At 46.8% G+C, this 20,873-nt stretch overlaps 2 protein-coding genes across 3 annotated transcripts; one reads left to right on the top strand and one right to left on the bottom strand.

Annotated features, from left to right (window-relative positions):
• Positions 1-1,436: 1,436 nt before the first annotated feature.
• On the bottom strand, positions 1,437-5,176 carry LOC103643194 (uncharacterized). Of its 2 annotated transcripts, XM_035964232.1 has the most exons (3): positions 4,752-5,176; positions 3,400-4,015; positions 1,437-1,944 (listed from the first exon to the last, which is right to left on the bottom strand). In XM_035964232.1, exons 2-3 carry the CDS (start codon positions 3,503-3,505, stop codon positions 1,676-1,678), a joined length of 375 nt encoding a protein of 124 aa, XP_035820125.1. In that variant the 5' UTR covers positions 3,506-4,015; positions 4,752-5,176; the 3' UTR covers positions 1,437-1,675. The 2 variants fall into 2 exon arrangements, with proteins under 2 accessions (XP_035820125.1, XP_008664569.1); XM_008666347.4 differs by lacking the exon at positions 3,400-4,015 and having other exon boundaries at positions 4,752-5,120.
• Positions 5,177-15,786: 10,610 nt separating this feature from the next.
• Positions 15,787-18,805, top strand: LOC100272476 (uncharacterized). Its single transcript, NM_001310588.2, has 12 exons — positions 15,787-16,190; positions 16,287-16,351; positions 16,496-16,574; positions 16,667-16,685; positions 16,784-16,903; positions 17,272-17,341; positions 17,595-17,638; positions 17,878-17,919; positions 18,013-18,072; positions 18,154-18,221; positions 18,390-18,447; positions 18,565-18,805. The coding sequence occupies exons 1-12, from the start codon at positions 15,874-15,876 to the stop codon at positions 18,664-18,666; spliced, it is 1,044 nt and encodes a 347-aa protein (NP_001297517.1). The 5' UTR covers positions 15,787-15,873; the 3' UTR covers positions 18,667-18,805.
• Positions 18,806-20,873: the final 2,068 nt, after the last annotated feature.

Below are 20,873 nucleotides of genomic sequence, written 5' to 3'. Positions count from 1 at the left end.
AAGTTGTGTCTTAGAGTGTGTTTAGGGGGTGAATGTAAAAAAACTCAAGACATGTATCTTGACAAAGACACAATGTCTTGGCTCTATTTTCGAGACAGGAGACTAGCTGATTAGCCACTTTAATTTATTGAATGCTCTGATTGGTACAATAAATATGGTAAGACACATGTTTTAGACATGACCACTGTATTATGTTGTGTTTTAGTTGTGTCTTATAGTACCGTGCAGCAGTATCTAGATTGTACATGCCCTGATTAGGATACCAGGGAAATTCGACCAAATGAAATGAAGGGATGTCAATACTGCTCGGTACTCGGTAGCCAAGGCATTGACTGAAACAAGTAGATTACACCAGTATATCCAGAGAGGCGAATTTACAAAGTCAAGGTATCACTTGACCCTAACTGCAACTCTACAGGTAGAAATTTACACTTGAACAGGCTGTTTTTTTGTTTTTGTTTTTGTTTTTGTCATCATTCAGGCTAACAAATTCTCAGAAAAATTGAACCACTCTTCCGCAGGCTGTACTGCAGCTAAGCCTATTATATTATATACAGTGAGAACTGAGACGTAGCACTCGAGCTGAAGCCGGAGTTCAGAGACAACATCCTGCATCGCTCGAGCCGCGTCAGCCACCTGGGGAAACGCGGCGGCCGCCGCCATCTCTGTTCTTGTCGCCTTCCTTGCGCGCGGGTGCCTCGGGGGTGATGAAGCACCGGAACAGGCTCGCGAAGATGCGCAGCTTGATCTGCCCGCGCCGCGGCAGGGTCCGCCTCGCCGCCTCCTGCCGCTCCATCGCCGCCGCGGGTGGCTTCTTGCTCAGGAAGGCACGGGAATCAGGGGACTGAAGAGCCATCTGCTGAGTGTTGTGTCTGATGTCAGAGTGAGTGACGGCAGGAGGCGAAGGCTTGCTCACTTTTATAGGCGCAGAGCAGATGAGATGCTGGGGACATGCGGCGATGGGGGAGAGTGTGTGTGACAAACTTCCTTGGGGAGCAAGGAGCTCGTCTCTCAGGTTTGAAAAGGTCCCAGAATGTATTGTACCCCATCTTCTATTCCATTCACACAGGGAAAGAAAGTCCTGGCCACCACCGTGGACCAATTGTCTGTTAAAACACATCCTAATGCCTAAGGCTTATTATTGTATGAAGGCGATGATCTGACATTGACCTGAATTTATCTGTAATAAGAAACGTGATTCTCATGTGTCCATCAGTTCCCCGTTGCCCAAACACTCCCAACACTAGTACAAACTTTCACAGGTTAATACAGCTATCTACACCAGATCGTGTGTAGCCGTACAAAACACTATTTTACGCTGCATTGTTCACAGAGTGAAGTTTGAAATAGGTATGTTGTGGGAGATATGATTGATAAGTTGCTGTTTAGAAACACACATTAGGAGCATCAAATATCGACCAACATATAATTCTACCTGACCCCAAATATTTCTTCATTATAATAAGTGAATATAAGACTCAGACAGCAGCCATTTAGCACACAATTGAAGAAAACCTCCAGAATGGAATGGACAGTGGTGTTGTATCTACATGATCGCAATTGAATTAATACTGCTATAGTTGCCATAGTACACGTAAAAATGTACAATACAGACTCCCCAGTTGAAATACTACTAGTTTACAGCTCACCCCCCTAGTAGTTGTCACCTCTGCAGTTACTTGGGAGGAGGAACAACTAGTGTATAGATTAGCAATGTCAAGACGATGATAATCGCCCCGACCAAGGTGAACTGGGGGCTTGTCCACAGCATCAAGTTAGATCTTTCACTTCTCTTGATTGGATCGACCTCTTCTGACAATGGATACTCGCTGCGCCGTGGGTTCCAGATCACGTACTTGTCCGGTGAGAAATCAGAAAACAGGGTCCTCTTCCCTTTCTTCTTGAAGGCAGACCATGCCTTGTCCCAGTCAGCTGAGGTTTCACCTGACGAGGAAGAGAAGAGATGGTTACTTTTACCGTCATAATGGTATCCAAAATAAACTAAGTGACTATGGACAGATAAGTAGTGCGAATTTCTTTTTCTTGTTAAAAAGGAAGGCATGAACGGTGTCATCTTGATCAAAAAGGGAAGTAAGAAGCTTTAAAAGGTACAGTGGGGTCACACCAGCAGATTTAAATCTATACAGAAGGTTTAACTTCCTAATGCTAACTTTGTTTGAGCAATATCCTCCCTGATGACGTAGTAGATGCTATCTGATTGTCAGATTTTTGTTTTTTTTAAACACACTATGGTTTGGTGTATTGCGACGGTTTCACAAGATGTAGCCAACGATGCCACTCGCTTCCTTTCTCCTTTCCACCAGAACTACCACCACATTTCTAGGAGGTCTTTTGCAATTGCAGACTAGAGCTACAGCTAGCCATGTACATCCAGTTCGGGTTTTTCCAAACATCCTGTGCAAAGGAGCAATATAGAGCAATGCCCTTTGTGTTTTCAGGCTGATGGGAGCAAATTTTAGAACAGTGGCCCATCCTCTCCTTGCAAGCTATCTAATCTATGGTTATAATTTTTGTTTTGCAGGAGAGACCCGAGCCATCTACTGTTATTTTATTAGTACAGCAACAAAATTCTGGCCATAAGATGTTTCTCAGATCATACATAACCTTGTACCATAATGTAGAATAGACTTCTAAAAACAACTATAATTAAGATGGAAATTCATCAATCATCACCACCAAAAATCCACCAAAGCAAATGTAGGGATAAACAGAATCAAAGTCGGGTAGTAACTTTTTCAGTGTAAAGGGATTAGGTATACGAAGAATAGTGCAAATTCGAGTGTGGAAATCTCCGGAAAGCAGAAACACTGTTTCTCCTTCAAAACCATCATACTGCTGACATTTTTTTTTAAAATAAAGAAAAGGTTTCAATTACAGTGAAGGAGAGTTTGCATCGTGTCAAAAACCAAAAAAATGGAGTAAAAGTGTTTTGGATTAGTCAGGACCTAACTACTGGATTGTGGACTGTAAACCTCATTCAGACACACAGAAAGGGAAATGAACGCCAACATGAGGACGGTCTACACAACTGGTGCATCTTTGATTTTTTTTTCTTCTCTCTCGGCTTAATACAACTCCTTACGTCAAACTATAACGTATACATATCTTGTCTAAAGGTCGGAGATAACCACCAAAACCTGCACCGGCCTCTTGAAATTGAAGCAAACAAGCAAGCAAGCAAGCAGGGCCAACTCAAATCTTAGCAGGCCCTACGCGATCAGATAAACAGATCGCATCAAGCAGGCAGTTGCGTCCTGCACTCCTGATGCGATGACCGGGCTACTTCTTAAACCGTGCTGGATCTCTCAGTGGCATTTCACCAAACAGTTCTACGGTAGCAGCAAGGAACTAGACAGCGACAGTTACGAGATCGCGTACCTTTGTCGCTGCCGCTTTTGTCCGGGGAGCCTCGAGAGCAGCGAGGGACGAGCGCGAGGGGAGGCCGTCGCGCCAAGAACCTCCCGGAACCTAGCAGTACATCCATATATGGCTGGCTGGCCGCCAAGATTCTGCAAGCCGGACAGGAACCTCGATCAGAGATTCTTCCTTTTTCACTGTTCCTTTCGCCGCACCGCACGGTTTCTCTTCCTCTTCCTTATTATCCGGTTGCGGCCTTGCGGGGGAGACTCGTGGGCGGGGAGGATGCGTGGCAGGAGGGAGGGGGTGTCCGAGACAGCCAGCGGGAGAAGCAGGTTGCGCTTGCGTGAACGAAAGGTGCGGGAGCAGTCGAAGTGGGAGGCGGCCGCGGCAGCAGGAAGGACCTGTTGATCACGCACGAGGTGCACTTACGTAGTGTTTGGTTGAAGAGCCAAGTAAAACGAAACCGTTCTGTCTCAGTTTTGTTGTTTTTTTGTTACAAAGGAACTAGAACGAAATGACTCCAATTAGAGAATATTCTCCTCAGATCCGGAACCATTCCGCTCCAAAAAAATCAACCGGACGGAGCCGCTCCGTTCCCATCCCGCTCTCACAGTCACGCTCCGTTCCATTCACTCTGCAACCAAACAAAAAATAGAGCCACTCCGTTACAGATTACTAAACACAGAACAGAGCGGCTCCGTTTCTAGAATCAAGGATAGAACGGCTCTGTTCTACTTGCTCCTCAACCAAACACTACCTCGCGCGGCCGAGATCGGGAACTTGGGAGACGCAGAGCAAAAGTTGTGGCTGCGGATAAAAGAACGGAAGCTAAGGCTATCTTCTAAATTTCTCATTCCCCGTTATTTATTTCCGCCACCATAAAATATCGTTTTTTCTTTCAACCACCATAATTACCTCCCATTCCCCATTTTTAATTTATTTGTTCATGATTAAAGTAAGGTGGCTAAATTTTTTATACAATATTACTGATGCATAATATTGACTTGACTCCGAATGTTATTAATTAATAATGTACGTACGATTTTTTTCTCAAAATTAATAATTGTTATCATGTTACTACCAGATCAGAGACAAGCTACTAATACATGTCTGAGAAGTAACAATATTCTCGCCTTAACAAATGACTACACAAGATATTTAACCCACGGGCGACGTCTATCTAATTAAAAAAGAGAAGAAGAAAAATAAGAAAGGGACATGGATAAGCATCAGAGACAAGCTACTCAAACTCTCCACGAAGGAAATTTCATTGGCATATAATGCATGCTATCTGATGCTTCTGAATGTATAAAATAGATTATCAATTATAAGTTCTATAAAAGAAAAATAGCCTGGTGGGGTGAGAGTACCTGTTGGGCGAGCTCCTCTCCATCCATCAGGTGCTCCATCAAGCCGACAGAAGTGGACTCCCATGGGAGGGTACTTCTGAGTTCTGAGTCTCGCCTCCGCCGCGGCGCCGGCGACCAATGTAGAGCTCTAGGTGCAAATCCATGGCAGCACTTATGATATGGTGTCTTGCTACGAGGTAGGTAGGTGGCCGCCGCATGAACGGAGACAGTAGCTGTCGGGCGAGTAGTGGGCCGAAGTCCGCGTCAGAGAGGAGGTCCTGCAGGTCGAGAATCCGATTTCTCTTCTCCATGGCCGGCGGCGGCCGCTACCACGAACCTCCAGCTCCAGGTCATCCGCCCCGCCCACGAATGTTGAAAGGGATTTTCGCCGACCCAAAGATCCCCAGTCGAGCGGGAGTTTATGGGCCGTCTGTTGTCCCACATGTCAGAAGCTGGCTAACGTATCACCGGTGGTCATTACTCCATTTAACAGACCGGGCCCACCCACTCCACTTGCACTTGCAGCAGCCAGCCAGCAGTGAGTTATTTTTGATTATGATCATCTCGTCGTGCGGCTTCGCCTCTTTAGTATCCCGCAGCTCGTTATCGCCAGATTGGTATTGCTGTCGTGCACCACTCGCCAGATTGGGGTTGTTTTCATACGGCTGACTAATTTACCCTTTCCTTTTCGCCCAGTCCGGTCACAATGACTGAAAGAGAATTAGGCTTACACCTAGTTCCTATATAATTTTGGTGGTTGAATTGCCCAACACAAATCTTTGGACTAACTAGTTTGTTCTAGTGTATAAGTTATACAGGTGTCAAAGGTTCACAACAAGCCAATTAAAAAGACCAAAGTTGGGTTCAAAATAGAGAGCTAAAAGTATCCCGGAAGCCTCCCTGGTTTGGCGCACCGGACAGTGTCCGGTGCACCAGGGGGCCTCGCGCTGAACTCCTCAGCCTTGGGATTTTCCAGGAGCCGGCGCGCTATAATTCACCGGACTGTCCGGTGTGTCCGGTGCCCCAACGGGACGCGGCTCTGGAACTCGCCAGCCTCGGGATTGCACGAAGGCTGCTCCGCTATAATTCACCGGACATGTCCGGTGTGCACCGGACTGTCCGGTGCATCCTTGGAGCAACGGCTACTTCGCGCCAACGGTCGTCTGCAACCGCATTAAATGCGCGCGCTGCGCGCGCAGAAGTCAGGCGTGCCCATACTGGCGCACCGGACACCCAACAGTACATGTCCGGTGCGCCACCGGACATCGAGGCGGCCCCAGAAGTCAGAACTCCAACGGTCAGATTCCAACGGCACTGGTGACGTGGCTGGGGCACCGGACATGTCCCGTGTGCACCGGACTGTCCGGTGCGCCATCGAACAGACAGCCCCACCAACGGTCAAGTTTGGTGGTTGGGGCTATAAATACCCCAACCACCCCACCATTCATTGCATCCAAGTTTTTCACTTCTCAACCACTTACAAGAGCTAGGCATTCAATTCTAGACACACCAAAGAGATCAAATCCTCTCCAAATTCCACACAAGTCTTTAGTGATTAGCGAGAGAGATTTGCCGTGTTCTTTTGAGCTCTTGCGCTTGGATTGCTTCTTTTCTTTCTCACTTGTTCTTGAGATCAAAACTCCATTGTAATCAAGACAAGAGGCACCAATTGTGTGGTGGCCCTTGCGGGGAAGTTTTGTTCCCGGCTTTGATTTGAGAAGAGAAGCTCACTCGGTCCGAGGGACCGTTTGAGAGAGGGAAGGGTTGAAAGAGACCCGGCCTTTGTGGCCTCCTCAACGGGGAGTAGGTTTGCGAGAACCGAACCTCGGTAAAACAAATCCGTGTGTCACACTCTTCATTTGCTTGCGATTTGTTTTTCACCCTCTCTCGCGGACTCGTTTATATTTCTAACGCTAACCCGGCTTGTAGTTGTGTTTATATTTGTAAATTTCAGTTTCACCCTATTCACCCCCCCTCTAGGCGACTATCAATTGGTATCAGAGCCCGGTGCTTCATTAGAGCCTAACCGCTCGAAGTGATGTCGGGAGATCACGCCAAGAAGGAGATGGAAACCGGCGAAAAGCCCACTACAAGCCACGGGAGCACTTCATCGGAAGAGTCCCGCACCAAGAGGAAGGAGAAGAAGAAGAGCTCCTCCAACAAAGGGAAGGAGAAGAAATCTTCTTCTCACCACAAAGAGAAGAAGAAGAAATCTTCTTCTCACAAGCCGCATCGGAGTGGGGACAAGCACAAGAGGATGAGGAAAGTCGTCTATTACGAGACCGACACTTCATCAACATCCACCTCCGGCTCTGACGCGGCATCCGTCACTTCTAAGCGCCAAGAGCGAAAGAAGTATAGTAAGATCCCCCTACGCTACCCTCGCATTTCTAAACACACACCTTTACTTTCAGTCCCATTAGGCAAACCACCAACTTTTGATGATGAAGATTACGCTAGGTGGAGTGATTTAATGCGATTTCATCTAACCTCGCTCCACAAAAGTATATGGGATGTTGTTGAGTTTGGTGCACAGATACCATCCGTAGGGGATGAAGACTATGATGAGGATGAGGTGGCCCAAATCGAGCACTTCAACTCTCAAGCGACAACAATACTCCTCGCCTCACTAAGTAGAGAGGAGTATAACAAAGTGCAAGGGTTGAAGAGCGCCAAGGAGGTTTGGGATGTGCTCAAAACCGCTCACGAAGGAGATGAGCTCACAAAGATCACCAAGCGGGAGACGATCGAGGGGGAGCTCGGTCGGTTCCGGCTTCGCAAAGGGGAGGAGCCACAAAACATGTACAACTGGCTCAAGACCTTGGTGAATCAAGTGCGCAACCTCGGGAGCAAAAAGTGGGATGACCACGAGGTGGTTAAGGTTATTCTAAGATCTCTTATTTTCCTTAACCCTACTCAAGTTCAATTAATCCGTGGCAACCCAAGATACACACTAATGACCCCCGAGGAAGTTATCGGGAATTTTGTGAGTTTTGAGTGCATGATCGAAGGCTCGAGGAAGATCAACGAGCTTGATGATCCCTCCACATCCGAAGCTCAACCCGTCGCATTCAAGGCGACGGAGGAAAAGAAGGAGGAGTCTACACCAAGTAGACAACCGATCGACGCCTCCAAGCTCGACAATGAGGAAATGGCGCTCGTCATCAAGAGCTTTCGCCAAATCCTCAAGCAACGGAAGGGGAAGGATTACAAATCCCGTTCCAAGAAGGTTTGCTACAAGTGTGGTAAGCCCGGTCACTTTATTGCTAAATGTCTATTATCAAGTGACAGTGACAGGGATAACGACAAGAAGGGCAAGAGGAGAGAAAAGAAGAGGTACTACAAGAAGAGGGGCGGCGATGCCCATGTTTGTCAAGAGTGGGACTCCGACGAAAGCTCTAGCGACTCCTCCTCCGACGAGGACGCCGCCAACATCGCCGTCACCAAGGGACTTCTCTTCCCCAACATCGGCCACAAGTGCCTCATGGCAAAGGACGGCAAAAAGAAGGTTAAATCTAAATCCTCCACTAGATATGAATCCTCTAGTGATGATAATGCTAGTGATGAGGAAGATAATTTGCGTACCCTTTTTGCCAACCTCAACATGCAACAAAAAGAGAAACTTAATGAATTGATTAGTGCCATTCATGAAAAGGATGATCTCTTGGACACCCAAGAGGACTTCCTTATTAAAGAAAATAAGAAGCATGTTAAGGTTAAAAATGCTTATGCTCTAGAAGTAGAAAAATGTGAAAAATTATCTAGTGAGCTAAGCACTTGCCATGAGACAATAGACAACCTTAGAAATAAAAATGCTAATTTGTTAGCTAAGGTTGATTCTCATGTTTGTAATGTTTCAACTTTCAATCCTAGAGATGTTAATGATGATTTGCTTGCTAGGATTGAAGAATTGAACATCTCTCTTGCTAGCCTTAGAAATAAAAATGAAAAATTACTTGTTAAGGCTAAAGATTTTGATGTTTGCAATGCTACTATTTCCGACCTTAGAAGTAAAAATAAAATATTGCATGCTAAGGTTGTAGAACTAAAATCTTGCAAACCCTCTACATCTACCATTGAGCACACTTCTATTTGTACTAGATGTAGAGATGTTAACATTGATGCTATACATGATCACATGGCTTTAATTAAACAACAAAATGATCATATAGCTAAATTAGATGCTAAAATTGCCGAGCATAACTTAGAAAATGAAAAGTTTAAATTTGCTAGAAGTATGCTCTATAGTGGGAGACGCCCTGGCATCAAGGATGGCATTGGCTTCCAAAGGGGAGACAATGTCAAACTTAATGCCCCTCCTAAAAGATTGTCTAATTTTGTAAAGGGCAAGACTCCCATGCCTCAGGATAACGAGGGTTACATTTTATACCCTGCCGGTTATCCTGAGGACAAGATTAGGAGAATTCACTCTAGAAAGTCTCACTCTGGCCCTAATCATGCTTTTATGTATAAGGGTGAGACATCTAGTTCTAGGCAACCAACCCGTGCTAAGTTGCCTAAGAAGAAAGCTCCTAGTGCATCAAATGAACATAGTTTTTCATTCAAAACTTTTGATGCATCTTATGTGTTGACTAACAAATCCGGCAAAGTAGTTGCCAAATATGTTGGGGACAAGCACAAGGGATCAAAGACTTGTGTTTGGGTACCCAAAGTTCTTGTGTCTAATGCCAAAGGACCCAAAACCATTTGGGTACCTAAAGTCAAGAACTAAAATTGTTTTGTAGGTTTATGCATCCGGGGGCTCAAGTTGGATACTCGACAGCGGGTGCACAAACCATATGACAGGGGAGAAGAAGATGTTCTCCTCCTACGAGAAAAACAAAGATCCCCAACGAGCTATCACATTCGGGGATGGAAATCAAGGTTTGGTCAAAGGTCTTGGTAAAATTGCTATATCTCCTGACCATTCTATTTCCAATGTCTTTCTTGTAGATTCTTTAGATTACAATTTGCTTTCCGTCTCTCAATTATGTCAAATGGGCTACAACTGTCTATTTACTGATGTAGGTGTCACTGTCTTTAGAAGAAATGATGATTCAATAGCATTTAAGGGTGTGTTAGAGGGTCAGCTATACTTAGTAGATTTTGATAGAACTGAACTCGACACATGCTTAATAGCCAAGACTAACATGGGCTGGCTCTGGCATCGCCGACTAGCACATGTTGGGATGAAGAATCTTCATAAGCTTCTAAAGGGAGAACACATTTTAGGACTAACAAATGTTCATTTTGAGAAAGACAGGATTTGTAGAGCATGTCAAGCAGGAAAGCAAGTTGGAGCCCATCATCCACACAAGAACATCATGACGACCGACAGGCCACTGGAGCTTCTACACATGGATCTATTCGGCCCGATTGCTTACATAAGCATCGGCGGGAGTAAGTACTGTCTAGTTATTGTGGATGATTATTCTCGCTTCACTTGGGTATTCTTTTTACAGGAAAAATCTCAAACCCAAGAGACCTTAAAGGGATTCTTAAGACGGGCTCAAAATGAGTTCGACTTAAGGATCAAGAAAATTAGAAGCGACAACGGGACGGAGTTCAAGAACTCTCAAATCGAAGGTTTTCTTGATGAGGAGGGCATCAAGCATGAGTTCTCTTCTCCCTACACCCCACAACAAAATGGTGTAGTGGAGAGGAAGAATCGAACTCTATTGGACATGGCAAGGACCATGCTTGATGAGTACAAGACTTCGGATCGGTTTTGGGCGGAGGCGGTCAACACCGCTTGCTACGCCATCAACCGGTTGTATCTACACCGAATCCTCAAGAAGACATTATACGAACTCCTAATCGATAAAAAGCCCAATATTTCATATTTTAGAGTCTTTGGTAGCAAATGTTTTATTCTTGTTAAAAGAGGTAGAAAATCTAAATTTGCTCCTAAGACTGTAGAAGGCTTTTTACTAGGATATGATTCAAACACAAGGGCATATAGAGTCTTTAACAAGTCCACTGGACAAGTTGAAGTTTCTTGTGACGTTGTGTTTGATGAGACTAACGGCTCTCAAGTAGAGCAAGTTGATCTTGATGAGATAGGTATTGAAGAGGCTCCGTGCATCGCGCTAAGGAACATGTCCATTGAGGAGGTGTGTCCTAAGGAATCCGAAGAGTCTCCAAATGCACAAGATCAACCATCCTCCTCCACGCAAGCATCTCCACCAACTCAAAAAGAGGATAAGGCTCAAGATGTTGAACAAGAGAATCAAGAGGATGAGCCACCTCAAGATGACGGCAACGATCAAGGGGGAGATGTAAAATGATCAAGAAAAGGAGGATGAGCAAGAACCAAGGCCGCCACACCCAAGAGTCCACCAAGCAATCCAACGAGATCACCCCGTCGACACCATCCTCAGCGACATTCATAAGGGGGTAACCACTAGATCTCGTGTTGCACATTTTTGTGAACATTACTCGTTTGTTTCCTCTATTGAGCCACACAGGGTAGAGGAAGCACTACAAGATTCGGAATGGGTGGTGGCGATGCAAGAGGAGCTCAACAACTTCACTAGAAATGAGGTATGGCATTTAGTTCCACATCCTAACCAAAATGTTGTAGGAACCAAATGGGTCTTCCGCAACAAACAAGACGAGCATGGTGTGGTGACAAGGAACAAAGCTCGACTCGTGGCCAAGGGGTATTCACAAGTCGAAGGTTTGGATTTTGGTGAAACCTATGCACCCGTAGCTAGGCTTGAGTCAATTCGCATATTATTAGCCTATGCTACTCACCATGGCTTTAAGCTTTATCAAATGGACGTGAAAAGTGCCTTCCTCAATGGACCAATCAAGGAAGAGGTCTATGTTGAGCAACCTCCCGGCTTTGAGGACAGTGAGTATCCTAACCATGTCTATAAGCTCTCTAAGGCGCTTTATGGGCTCAAGCAAGCCCCAAGAGCATGGTATGAATGCCTTAGAGATTTTCTTATTGCAAATGGATTCAAAGTCGGAAAGGCCGATCCTACTCTATTCACTAAAACTCTTGAAAATGACTTGTTTGTATGCCAAATATATGTTGATGATATTATATTTGGGTCTACTAACGAGTCTACATGTGAAGAATTTAGTAGGATCATGACACAGAAATTCGAAATGTCTATGATGGGGGAGTTGAAGTATTTCTTAGGATTTCAAGTGAAACAACTCCAAGAAGGCACCTTCCTTAGCCAAACGAAGTACACTCAAGATATTCTAAGCAAGTTTGGAATGAAGGATGCCAAACCCATCAAGACACCCATGGGAACTAATGGGCATCTCGACCTCGACACGGGAGGTAAGTCCGTGGATCAAAAGGTATACCGGTCGATGATAGGCTCTTTACTCTATTTATGTGCATTTCGACCGGATATTATGCTTTCCGTATGCATGTGTGCAAGATTCCAAGCCGACCCTAAGGAAGCTCACCTTACGGCCGTAAAACGAATCTTGAGATATTTGGCTTATACTCCTAAGTTTGGGCTTTGGTATCCTAGGGGATCCACATTTGATTTAATTGGTTATTCGGATGCCGATTGGGCGGGGTGTAAAATCATTAGAAAGAGCACATCAGGGACTTGCCAGTTCTTGGGAAGATCCTTGGTGTCTTGGGATTCAAAGAAGCAAAATTCGGACGCTTTTTCAACCGCCGAAGCCGAGTACATTGCCGCAGGTCATTGTTGCGCGCAATTGCTTTGGATGAGGCAAACCCTGCGGGACTACGGTTACAAATTAACCAAAGTTCCTTTGCTATGTGATAATGAGAGTGCAATCAAAATGGCCGACAATCCCGTCGAGCATAGCCGCACTAAGCACATAGCCATTCGGTATCATTTTATTAGGGATCACCAACAAAAGGGAGATATCGAGATTTCATACATAAATACTAAAGATCAATTAGCCGATATCTTTACCAAGCCTCTTGATGAACAATCTTTTAACAAACTTAGGCATGAGCTCAATATTCTTGATTCTAGGAACTTCTTTTGTTAAATTGCACACATTGCTCTTCTATATACCTTTGATCATGTCTCTTTCATATGCTATGACTAATGTGTTTTTCAAGTCTATTTCAAACCAAGTCATAGGTGTATTGAAAGGGAATTGGAGTCTTCGGCGAAGACAAAGGCTTCCACTCCGTAACTCATCCTTCGCCGTCGCTCCAAGAGACTCTCCATCTTTGGGGGAGAAAGCAAAAGGACTTCGTCTTTGGTATAATCTTAACTCATTTATTTATGACCAAAGGGGAAGATAGCACCAAGAGGGCTCTAATGATTCCGTTTTTGGCGATTCATGCCAAAGGGGGAGAAAGTAAGAGCCCAAAGCAAAAGGACCGCACCACCACCAATTTCAAAAACTTCGTGTTTCCAAGAATATTATCAATTGGTTTTCCTATTGTGTTCAAAAGGGGGAGAAAGTAGTATTTCAAAAATGATATATCAAAACCCTCTTGAACACTAAGAGGAGGATCTCATTTAAGGGGAGTTTTGTTTAGTCAAAGGAGAAGCATTTGAAACAGGGGGAGAAAATTTCAAATCTTGAGAATGCTTTGCAAAATCTTATTCATTTACCTTTGACTATTTGCAAAAGAACTTTGAAAAGGATTTACAAAAGAGTTTGCAAAAACAAAACATGTGGTGCAAGCGTGGTCCAAAATGTTAAAAATGAAGAAACAATCCATGCATATCTTATAAGTAGTTATATTGGCTCAATTCCAAGCAACCTTTGCACTTATATTATGCAAACTAGTTCAATTATGCACTTCTATATTTGCTTTGGTTTGTGTTGGCATCAATCACCAAAAAGGGGGAGATTGAAAGGGAATTAGGCTTACACCTAGTTCCTATATAATTTTGGTGGTTGAATTGCCCAACACAAATCTTTGGACTAACTAGTTTGTTCTAGTGTATAAGTTATACAGGTGTCAAAGGTTCACAACAAGCCAATTAAAAAGACCAAAGTTGGGTTCAAAATAGAGAGCTAAAAGTATCCCGGAAGCCTCCCTGGTCCGGCACACCGGACTGTCCGGTGGCGCACCGGACAGTGTCCGGTGCACCAGGGGGCCTCGCGCTGAACTCCTCAGCCTCGGGATTTTCCAGGAGCCGACACGCTATAATTCACCAGTCTGTCCGGTGCCCCAACGGGACGCGGCTCTGGAACTCGCCAGCCTCGGGATTGCACGAAGGCTGCTCCGCTATAATTCACCGGACTGTCCGGTGCATCCTCGGAGCAACGGCTACTTCGCGCCAACGGTCGTCTGCAACCGCATTAAATGCGCGCGCTGCGCGCGCAGAAGTCAGGCGTGCCCATACTGGCGCACCGGACACGCAACAGTACATGTCCGGTGCGCCACCGGACATCGAGGCGGGCCCAGAAGTCAGAACTCCAACGGCATTGGTGACGTGGCTGGGGCACCGGACATGTCCCGTGTGCACCGGACTGTCCGGTGCGCCATCGAACAGACAGCCCCACCAACGGTCAAGTTTGGTGGTTGGGGCTATAAATACCCCAACCACCCCACAATTCATTGCATCCAAGTTTTTCACTTCTCAACCACTTACAAGAGCTAGACATTCAATTCTAGACACACCAAAGAGATCAAATCCTCTCCAAATTCCACACAAGTCTTTAGTGATTAGCGAGAGAGATTTGCCGTGTTCTTTTGAGCTCTTGCGCTTGGATTGCTTCTTTTCTTTCTCACTTGTTCTTGAGATCAAAACTCCATTGTAATCAAGGCAAGAGGCACCAATTGTGTGGTGGCCCTTGCAGGGAAGTTTTGTTCCCGGCTTTGATTTGAGAAGAGAAGCTCACTCGGTCCGAGGGACCGTTTGAGAGAGGGAAGGGTTGAAAGAGACCTGGCCTTTGTGGCCTCCTCAACGGGGAGTAGGTTTGCGAGAACCGAACCTCGGTAAAACAAATCCGCGTGTCACACTCTTCATTTGCTTGCGATTTGTTTTTCACCCTCTCTCGCGGACTCGTTTATATTTTTAACGCTAACCCGGCTTGTAGTTGTGTTTATATTTGTAAATTTCAGTTTCGCCCTATTCACCCCCCTCTAGGCGACTATCAATGACGACGAGCCTCGTCGATCTCCAGCCATGGATGATGACGTTACGATCTCCAGCCATGGATGAAGACGTCACGGTAGCGCCTGAGCGCGAGGAGCGCGCCCGGAGCTCCAGCGCCGCCTCGGCCCGCGGCGTCATCTCCAGGGCGGCCGTGACTAGGCCGAGCGCCGCCGCCGCCGCGTCGTCGGTGTCCTGCGCGGCCGCAGCGAGAGTCGCCCGCGCCTCGCCGAGGTACGTGCGAAACCGTACGAGGAGGAAAAGGACAACGAAATAAATCAAGCCGCATCCTCGAACAACGCAAACAGAACGCATCACACGGAACAGAAGAGCCATCTGGAGACGAAAGGTGAGAGCGCCTGGTGGATGGAAACAGCAAGAGTAGCACCTCGGGCTCTTCTCTCGGGATTGCAAAGGCGAAATCGAGGAGAGCAATGCAATGCAATGCAGGCACGAACCTTGTTGTTGCCTCTCAACCAGTTGGATGCGTTTCTTGGCCGGAGCGGAGGAAGGGGACGATGGCGCCATTGCGTCCCGCCAGGCACCAAGTCCATGTGCGACAGGTGTTCGACACGTATCTCGGCGAGGCGCGGGCGACTCTCACTGCGGCCGCGCAGGACACCGACGATGCGGCGGCGGCGGCACTCAGCCTGGTCACGGCCGCCCTGGAGATGTCGCCGCGGGCCGAGGTGACGCTGGAGCTCCGGGCGCGCGCTCCTCGTGCTCAGGCGCTATCGCGACGTCTTCATCCATGGCTGGAGATCGACGAGGCTCGTCGTCGTTGCGACCGGACTGGGTGAAAAGGGAAGGGTAAATTAGTCAGCCGTATGAAAATAAACCCAATCCAGCGAGTGATGTACGACAGCAATACCAATCTGGGCGATGACGGGCTGCGGGATACAAAGAGGCGAGGCTGCGGGACGAAATGATTATAATCACAAATAACTCGCCAGCAGTGCCGCAGGTACACCAATCGCTTCGTCCCCGCGTCTCGCCGCGTAGCGGCGTAGGCGCCACAGAAACTCGCACGCCGCTCCCCGCCGTCCGGCCCGAGTCGCCGTCGCTGCCGAATCCAATCCATGGCTCCGCCCGCCGCACCCACCGCGCTGCACCACCGCACGCCCCTCCTCCTTCCCCGCCGCACCGTCGCCTTGGGTGCCACCGCCACCGCGCGCGCCGCCAGGGCCGCTTCTCTCGCCGTCAGGGCCCAGCCGGACACCACCGCCGCAGCCGTCTCCACCTCCGCGCCTGAGCCGGCGCCCGAGTTCAAGCCTCCGCCGGGGTTCAAGGCGCCCGAGCCCAAGAGGTACGAGGTCAAGTCCGGCCAGGTGGGCAGCGTCCTCGGCGCCTCGCTCGCCATCCCCCTTCGCCTCGGCACCGGCGTCTTCGTCCTCGGGTACGCACCGCGCCTTCTCTCACCGTCCGGGCGTCTACCTCGCCTACGGGCTACAGCCTGCACCTGCTTACCTGCACGTGTCACTTCAATGTGCAGGTACTCGCCATCTCTTGTTTCTCCATCAGAGATACCATCAGACCAGTATGCACTGGAATTTGGAGGTGAGTTTATTCACAATTTTTCCATTGCAGCTATTATTACTCCTACTATATCATGGAAACCACAAAGAATCGCACAATAAGATGCAGTTTGTGGAATACATAGCTCTGTTAAGTTTACTTGTAAACATGCGTTTCTTATCGTAGCTTGGAAGGTGAAAGAGGAATCAAAAATAGGACAGTGCAAACGACCAGAAAAGCCTATCGAGATATATGAATTTGAAGGGTACAGCATATCTTGCTTCTTCCTCCTGTTCTGAGTAATCATGCTGACTTGTTTCTTCTCTTCATTGTTGGTGTATTCTTGCTAATCTTCAGTTGTCCATTTTGTCGGAAGGTGAATATGCCCAGCCTCTTGCAACTGCGTTTTGCAGATGTCATTCTTCATGCACAAGAGCAATTTTGTTGTTTGTATTCACCATGGAAAAATTGCAGGTCAGAGAGATGGTAACAGTCTTGGACCTAGATGTATTATTTTACCCCTGTCCTCAAAAAGGCCCAACATTCCGACCTAAAGTCCTCGAAATGGGTGGAAAGAAACAATTCCCTTACATGGTATGCAGACGTCCTACATAAATTCTGATATTCTATTTTGTGTTAGCACTTCAGATCATATTTGGTTGCTAGCATCTCCTCATCCACATCCACGTATGTTAAATATGGAAATGTGGCGTATGAATTTTATTTGATAAATAAACTTGCTCATATGATGACCACTGAGTATAACCTGTGGGCCCCTGGCAAGATAGGTTAACTTGCTCATTATATTTGATAAATAAGCTTTGATGTGTGTGTCATAATTTTTCGTCGAGGAAAGTAAGGTTGGTCATCTGAGTTTTCCCAAGAAATAAATTGCGTAATGAAATGCAAATCAGTTCTATCATTCAGTGTTAACAGTTACATAAGATGCACCTCTATTGCAGGTAGATCCAAACACAGGGGTCGCCATGTATGAATCCGATGACATCATAAAATATCTAGCTGATACATATGGTGTGTATTCAACACATCTCCTTTTCACTTTTGCTCTTAAAGGTTGTTCCTCCCTATTTGTGGGGGAAAAGGCTTGTCTTGGTTTATCCCCGAGACCCCATTCATGTGGGAGCCTCACTGGATTTGTGTGTGAAAAGGATTGTATCGTTTTATCCCCTTCCTAGACCCCATTTTTGGCACTGGGTATGCCCTCTTAAAGTTTCTTCCTATAATGACCTTACTGACCTCACTCACTTATGCTTGTTTTTCTTAGGCGATGGAACTGTTCCAATTATGCTATCACTTGGTCTGTTGACAGTAAGTAAACAAGCACCCAGCAATTTAAAAGTATATTATATGTTTTAACCAGTGTACATATTAGTCCAAATGTATAAAAATATGTTTGAACTAAGTACCCCAACTATTATCGAGGAATATTTGACATATTTACACTTTGCTTTCAGTATGCTTCAGTATTTGCCTATCCGATGGGTATAATGCTTTATTTTGTGCCAAGGATCAGTTTGCAGTTTTGATAACTTTTAAATATTTTTTAGGCAATTACAGCAGGGCTTGCTACTCTTGGTCGTATTGGAAAGGTACATTGTGCAAAAACAATATAACAAAGTTCGCTGCGTGTTTTCCTCTGGATGTTTGCTCAGAAACGTGTGGCATTACGTCGTTGTTTACAGGGAAATTCCTACATTGCTTCAAAAGTCCCACCGCAGCCCATAGAGATATGGGCATGTGAGGTCTGAATCCTCAGCACATGAGCTCTCTTCTTACTATACAGGTCGCGTGGACTCTGAATAGCTGATGGTCTGTTTTCGCAGGGATCTCCCTTCTGTAAATTAGTACGAGAGACACTTGTCGAGTTGGAATTGCCACATCTGCTACACAGGTATCCAAAATACTTTAAAACCACAAGTCACTGAATGGCATCAGAATTCAGAACAGCCTGCAAGCTGTTGCTAAACTTAACCTAGTAGAATTATCACTTTAGTTCAGTTCTTCTGGACTGAGATATGTGCTCTGCAAGAGTGTTAGTAACTAGAAGTTACTCCTGCAGCTGCGCACGAGGCAGCCCCAAACGACAAGAATTTTTCAAGAAAAAGGGGCTTTTCCAGGTAGGACGCCTTGCTATAACGCTATTGATGCATTTGACGCTGAACATTCTTTTGATTTGCCTGCCTGGTGTGCGACATCATGTATATGTGTGTGTGTATGTGTTACTGTGTTGGCAGGCGCCGTACATCGAAGATCCTAACACGGGAGTCCAGATGTTTGAAAGCGCTGAAATCATAGACTACCTGAAGGCAACATATGCCCTGTACCCAAGCTCGTAGTGATGTATCAGAAATGGTCATTGTAATGTTGCGTGTAGATTCAGTTCTTCCCGGTAATAAAAGGAAAAGAAATAGTGGGCCACGCATTCTGTATGATGCACAGCCGATTTTGTCTATGCAGATCTAAACTTTGAAGTTACTTCGTGTTGACACTTTTTCGGAGCGCCAAATACTCAAGAAGAACCGACGGCGGTGCTCTTTGGTCAGGCACGGACGGTCCGCGGCCTGGGGCCGGACGGTCCGCGACCTGACGCATGGGCTAAGGTTTCCTGCCTGACGGCCGGACGGTCCGCGCTCTGGGGCCGGACGGTCCGCGCGTGCGCAGAGGCGGCGGAAGATCGCCGGCGGCGCTTGGACTTGCTCCCGGGAGGGACCCCGTCGGGGAGGAGAGATCCTAGGGGTTGTCTAGGCTCGGGCCGACCGACCTAGACTCCTCTAATCGGCGTAGAGTCGAAGAGAGGCGAAGAATTTGGGGATCGACAGGCTAAACCTAAACTAGACTAGAACTACTCCTAGGATAAAATGCGAAATAGAAGTTGTATTGATTCGATTGATAATGATTGATCGGCCGTATACCTCTCTATTTATAGAGGAGGGGGGCTGGACCCTTTACAAACTAATTTTCGAGCTTATCCCGAGATTTTCGTCAACAAACATAGCAAGAAACTCGGAACCCTAATCTGTTCTGCGCCTGCGCGGACCGTCCGGCCCATAGGCGCGGACTGTCCGGACCGCGGACCGTCCGACCCCAGGGCCGGACCGTCCGTGCACTCAAAATGGTGCTCAACATATGCCCCTCTGCCTTTTGGTGGAGCTGAGCGAACCAAAAGCAACTAACTCGATGTGATCACATCGGTTTTCTTAGGCATCTTGCCACTTACTAGGATGGTACGCAGTGGCCTTGGTCTCGATGGTTGACTCAACGGACGTGATCCCTTTAGCTTTGATCGAACTGTCAGTCCCAACACCGCCGAGCGTCATACTGGTCCTGACCAATTCGTCACCTTGCTTTCCTATTTTTCTAAGTGTTATGGCGTAGCTCCGTAGTCGACCAGGTCTTCTCCTTGCAGGTCGTCTTCCTCCATGGGCGTCGGTACGTCGTCGGAGGTGTCTTGGTGTAGTGCGGATGGTTCGGCCTCAGGGGTCGGATGGTCCGCGTCCTGTGCAGATGATCCGGCCTTTATAGCCGGACAGTCTACCATACCTGCAGAGAGATGCACAGTTGTCATTTTATTTTCTATCTTTGTGGCCGTTTGATTTTTCTCAACGGCCTTTGGTCTCCATCTCTTTTGTGGTGGCGGATACTGCAGATGCGTGTCATTGAATATTCTTTCCGCCTCCTTTTCCTGATTCTCCTTTGCTCTGAGGCGCTGTAATTTTCGCTTTTGCGATCGTGTCAATCCCGATGGGCACCATCGGGGCATGGAGTATTTTGGATCGGTTGTTTTGTTGACAGCTATACCTTCTTTTTTGTTTGTGTTGGCCGATTCACCAAAAATCATCGACCCTTCGTTACTTTGTTGTACGACGATATCTGTCGTTCCTATTTTAATGACGTCTCCTTTTTTCGCATTGTTGGAGGTTGTAGCTGTATGCCCCCCTGCCGGATTAGTCAGCCTTTGGGGCTGAGTTGTTCGGCAATCTTGTTGGGCCTGTGCTCGTGGACCAGATTGAGGGGCTCTCAATCGGTCTTGTACTGGAGGTGTCAACCTATTGAACACAGATGTTTGGGATGCCCCCCAAGCGGGGTACTATGGCATCCCAAATGGGTATGGTGGCATGCCCCACATTTGATTTGGGACATATGGTGGAGGTATGTATGTGTATGGATATGGCATAGGTGGATATGGTGGTGGGGCTGTCCATGCAGGTACGTTAGGTCTTGATTGAACATTATGACATTTCGTCCTTTCCGATTGGTGCGGTGATCCAATCGACTTAACCTGTCGTCGCACCTGGGTGGGTAAGCGAGGTTGCTTTGGTGGCTGGTCGCTGGGGCCAGCCTTCTTTTTCACATATTCAGACAATAATTGATCAAAGGTCGGGCTGGATTTTACCAACCGACCAGTTGCTTTGAACGTGTTAGTTTTTCATGTACCTATTTCTGGTCGTCGTGGTTTGAAGGTACAAGGTCGCCTTGGTTCTTCGGCGTTGCCGGACCGTCCGCTGGAACGCTCCGGACCGTCTGGCGATGTCACGGACCGTCC

This window comes from Zea mays, chromosome 1, assembly GCF_902167145.1.
Source record: "Zea mays cultivar B73 chromosome 1, Zm-B73-REFERENCE-NAM-5.0, whole genome shotgun sequence".
Taxonomy (NCBI): Eukaryota; Viridiplantae; Streptophyta; class Magnoliopsida; order Poales; family Poaceae; genus Zea; species Zea mays.
Note: the sequence above shows the minus strand (reverse complement) of the source record. Positions and strands in the feature narration are given on the sequence as shown.

Coding starts and splice junctions, on each gene's coding strand:
- LOC103643194 (XM_035964232.1), bottom strand. CDS start 3,505: ATGGATGTACTGCTAGGTTCCGGGAGGTTCTTGGCGCGACGGCCTCCC. Junction 1,945..3,399: donor CAAAAGCGGCAGCGACAAAG/GTACGCGATCTC, acceptor CTTCCTCGTCAG/GTGAAACCTCAGCTGACTGG.
- LOC100272476 (NM_001310588.2), top strand. CDS start 15,874: ATGGCTCCGCCCGCCGCACCCACCGCGCTGCACCACCGCACGCCCCTC. Junction 16,191..16,286: donor ACCGGCGTCTTCGTCCTCGG/GTACGCACCGCG, acceptor TTCAATGTGCAG/GTACTCGCCATCTCTTGTTT. Junction 16,904..17,271: donor AGAAACAATTCCCTTACATG/GTATGCAGACGT, acceptor CCTCTATTGCAG/GTAGATCCAAACACAGGGGT.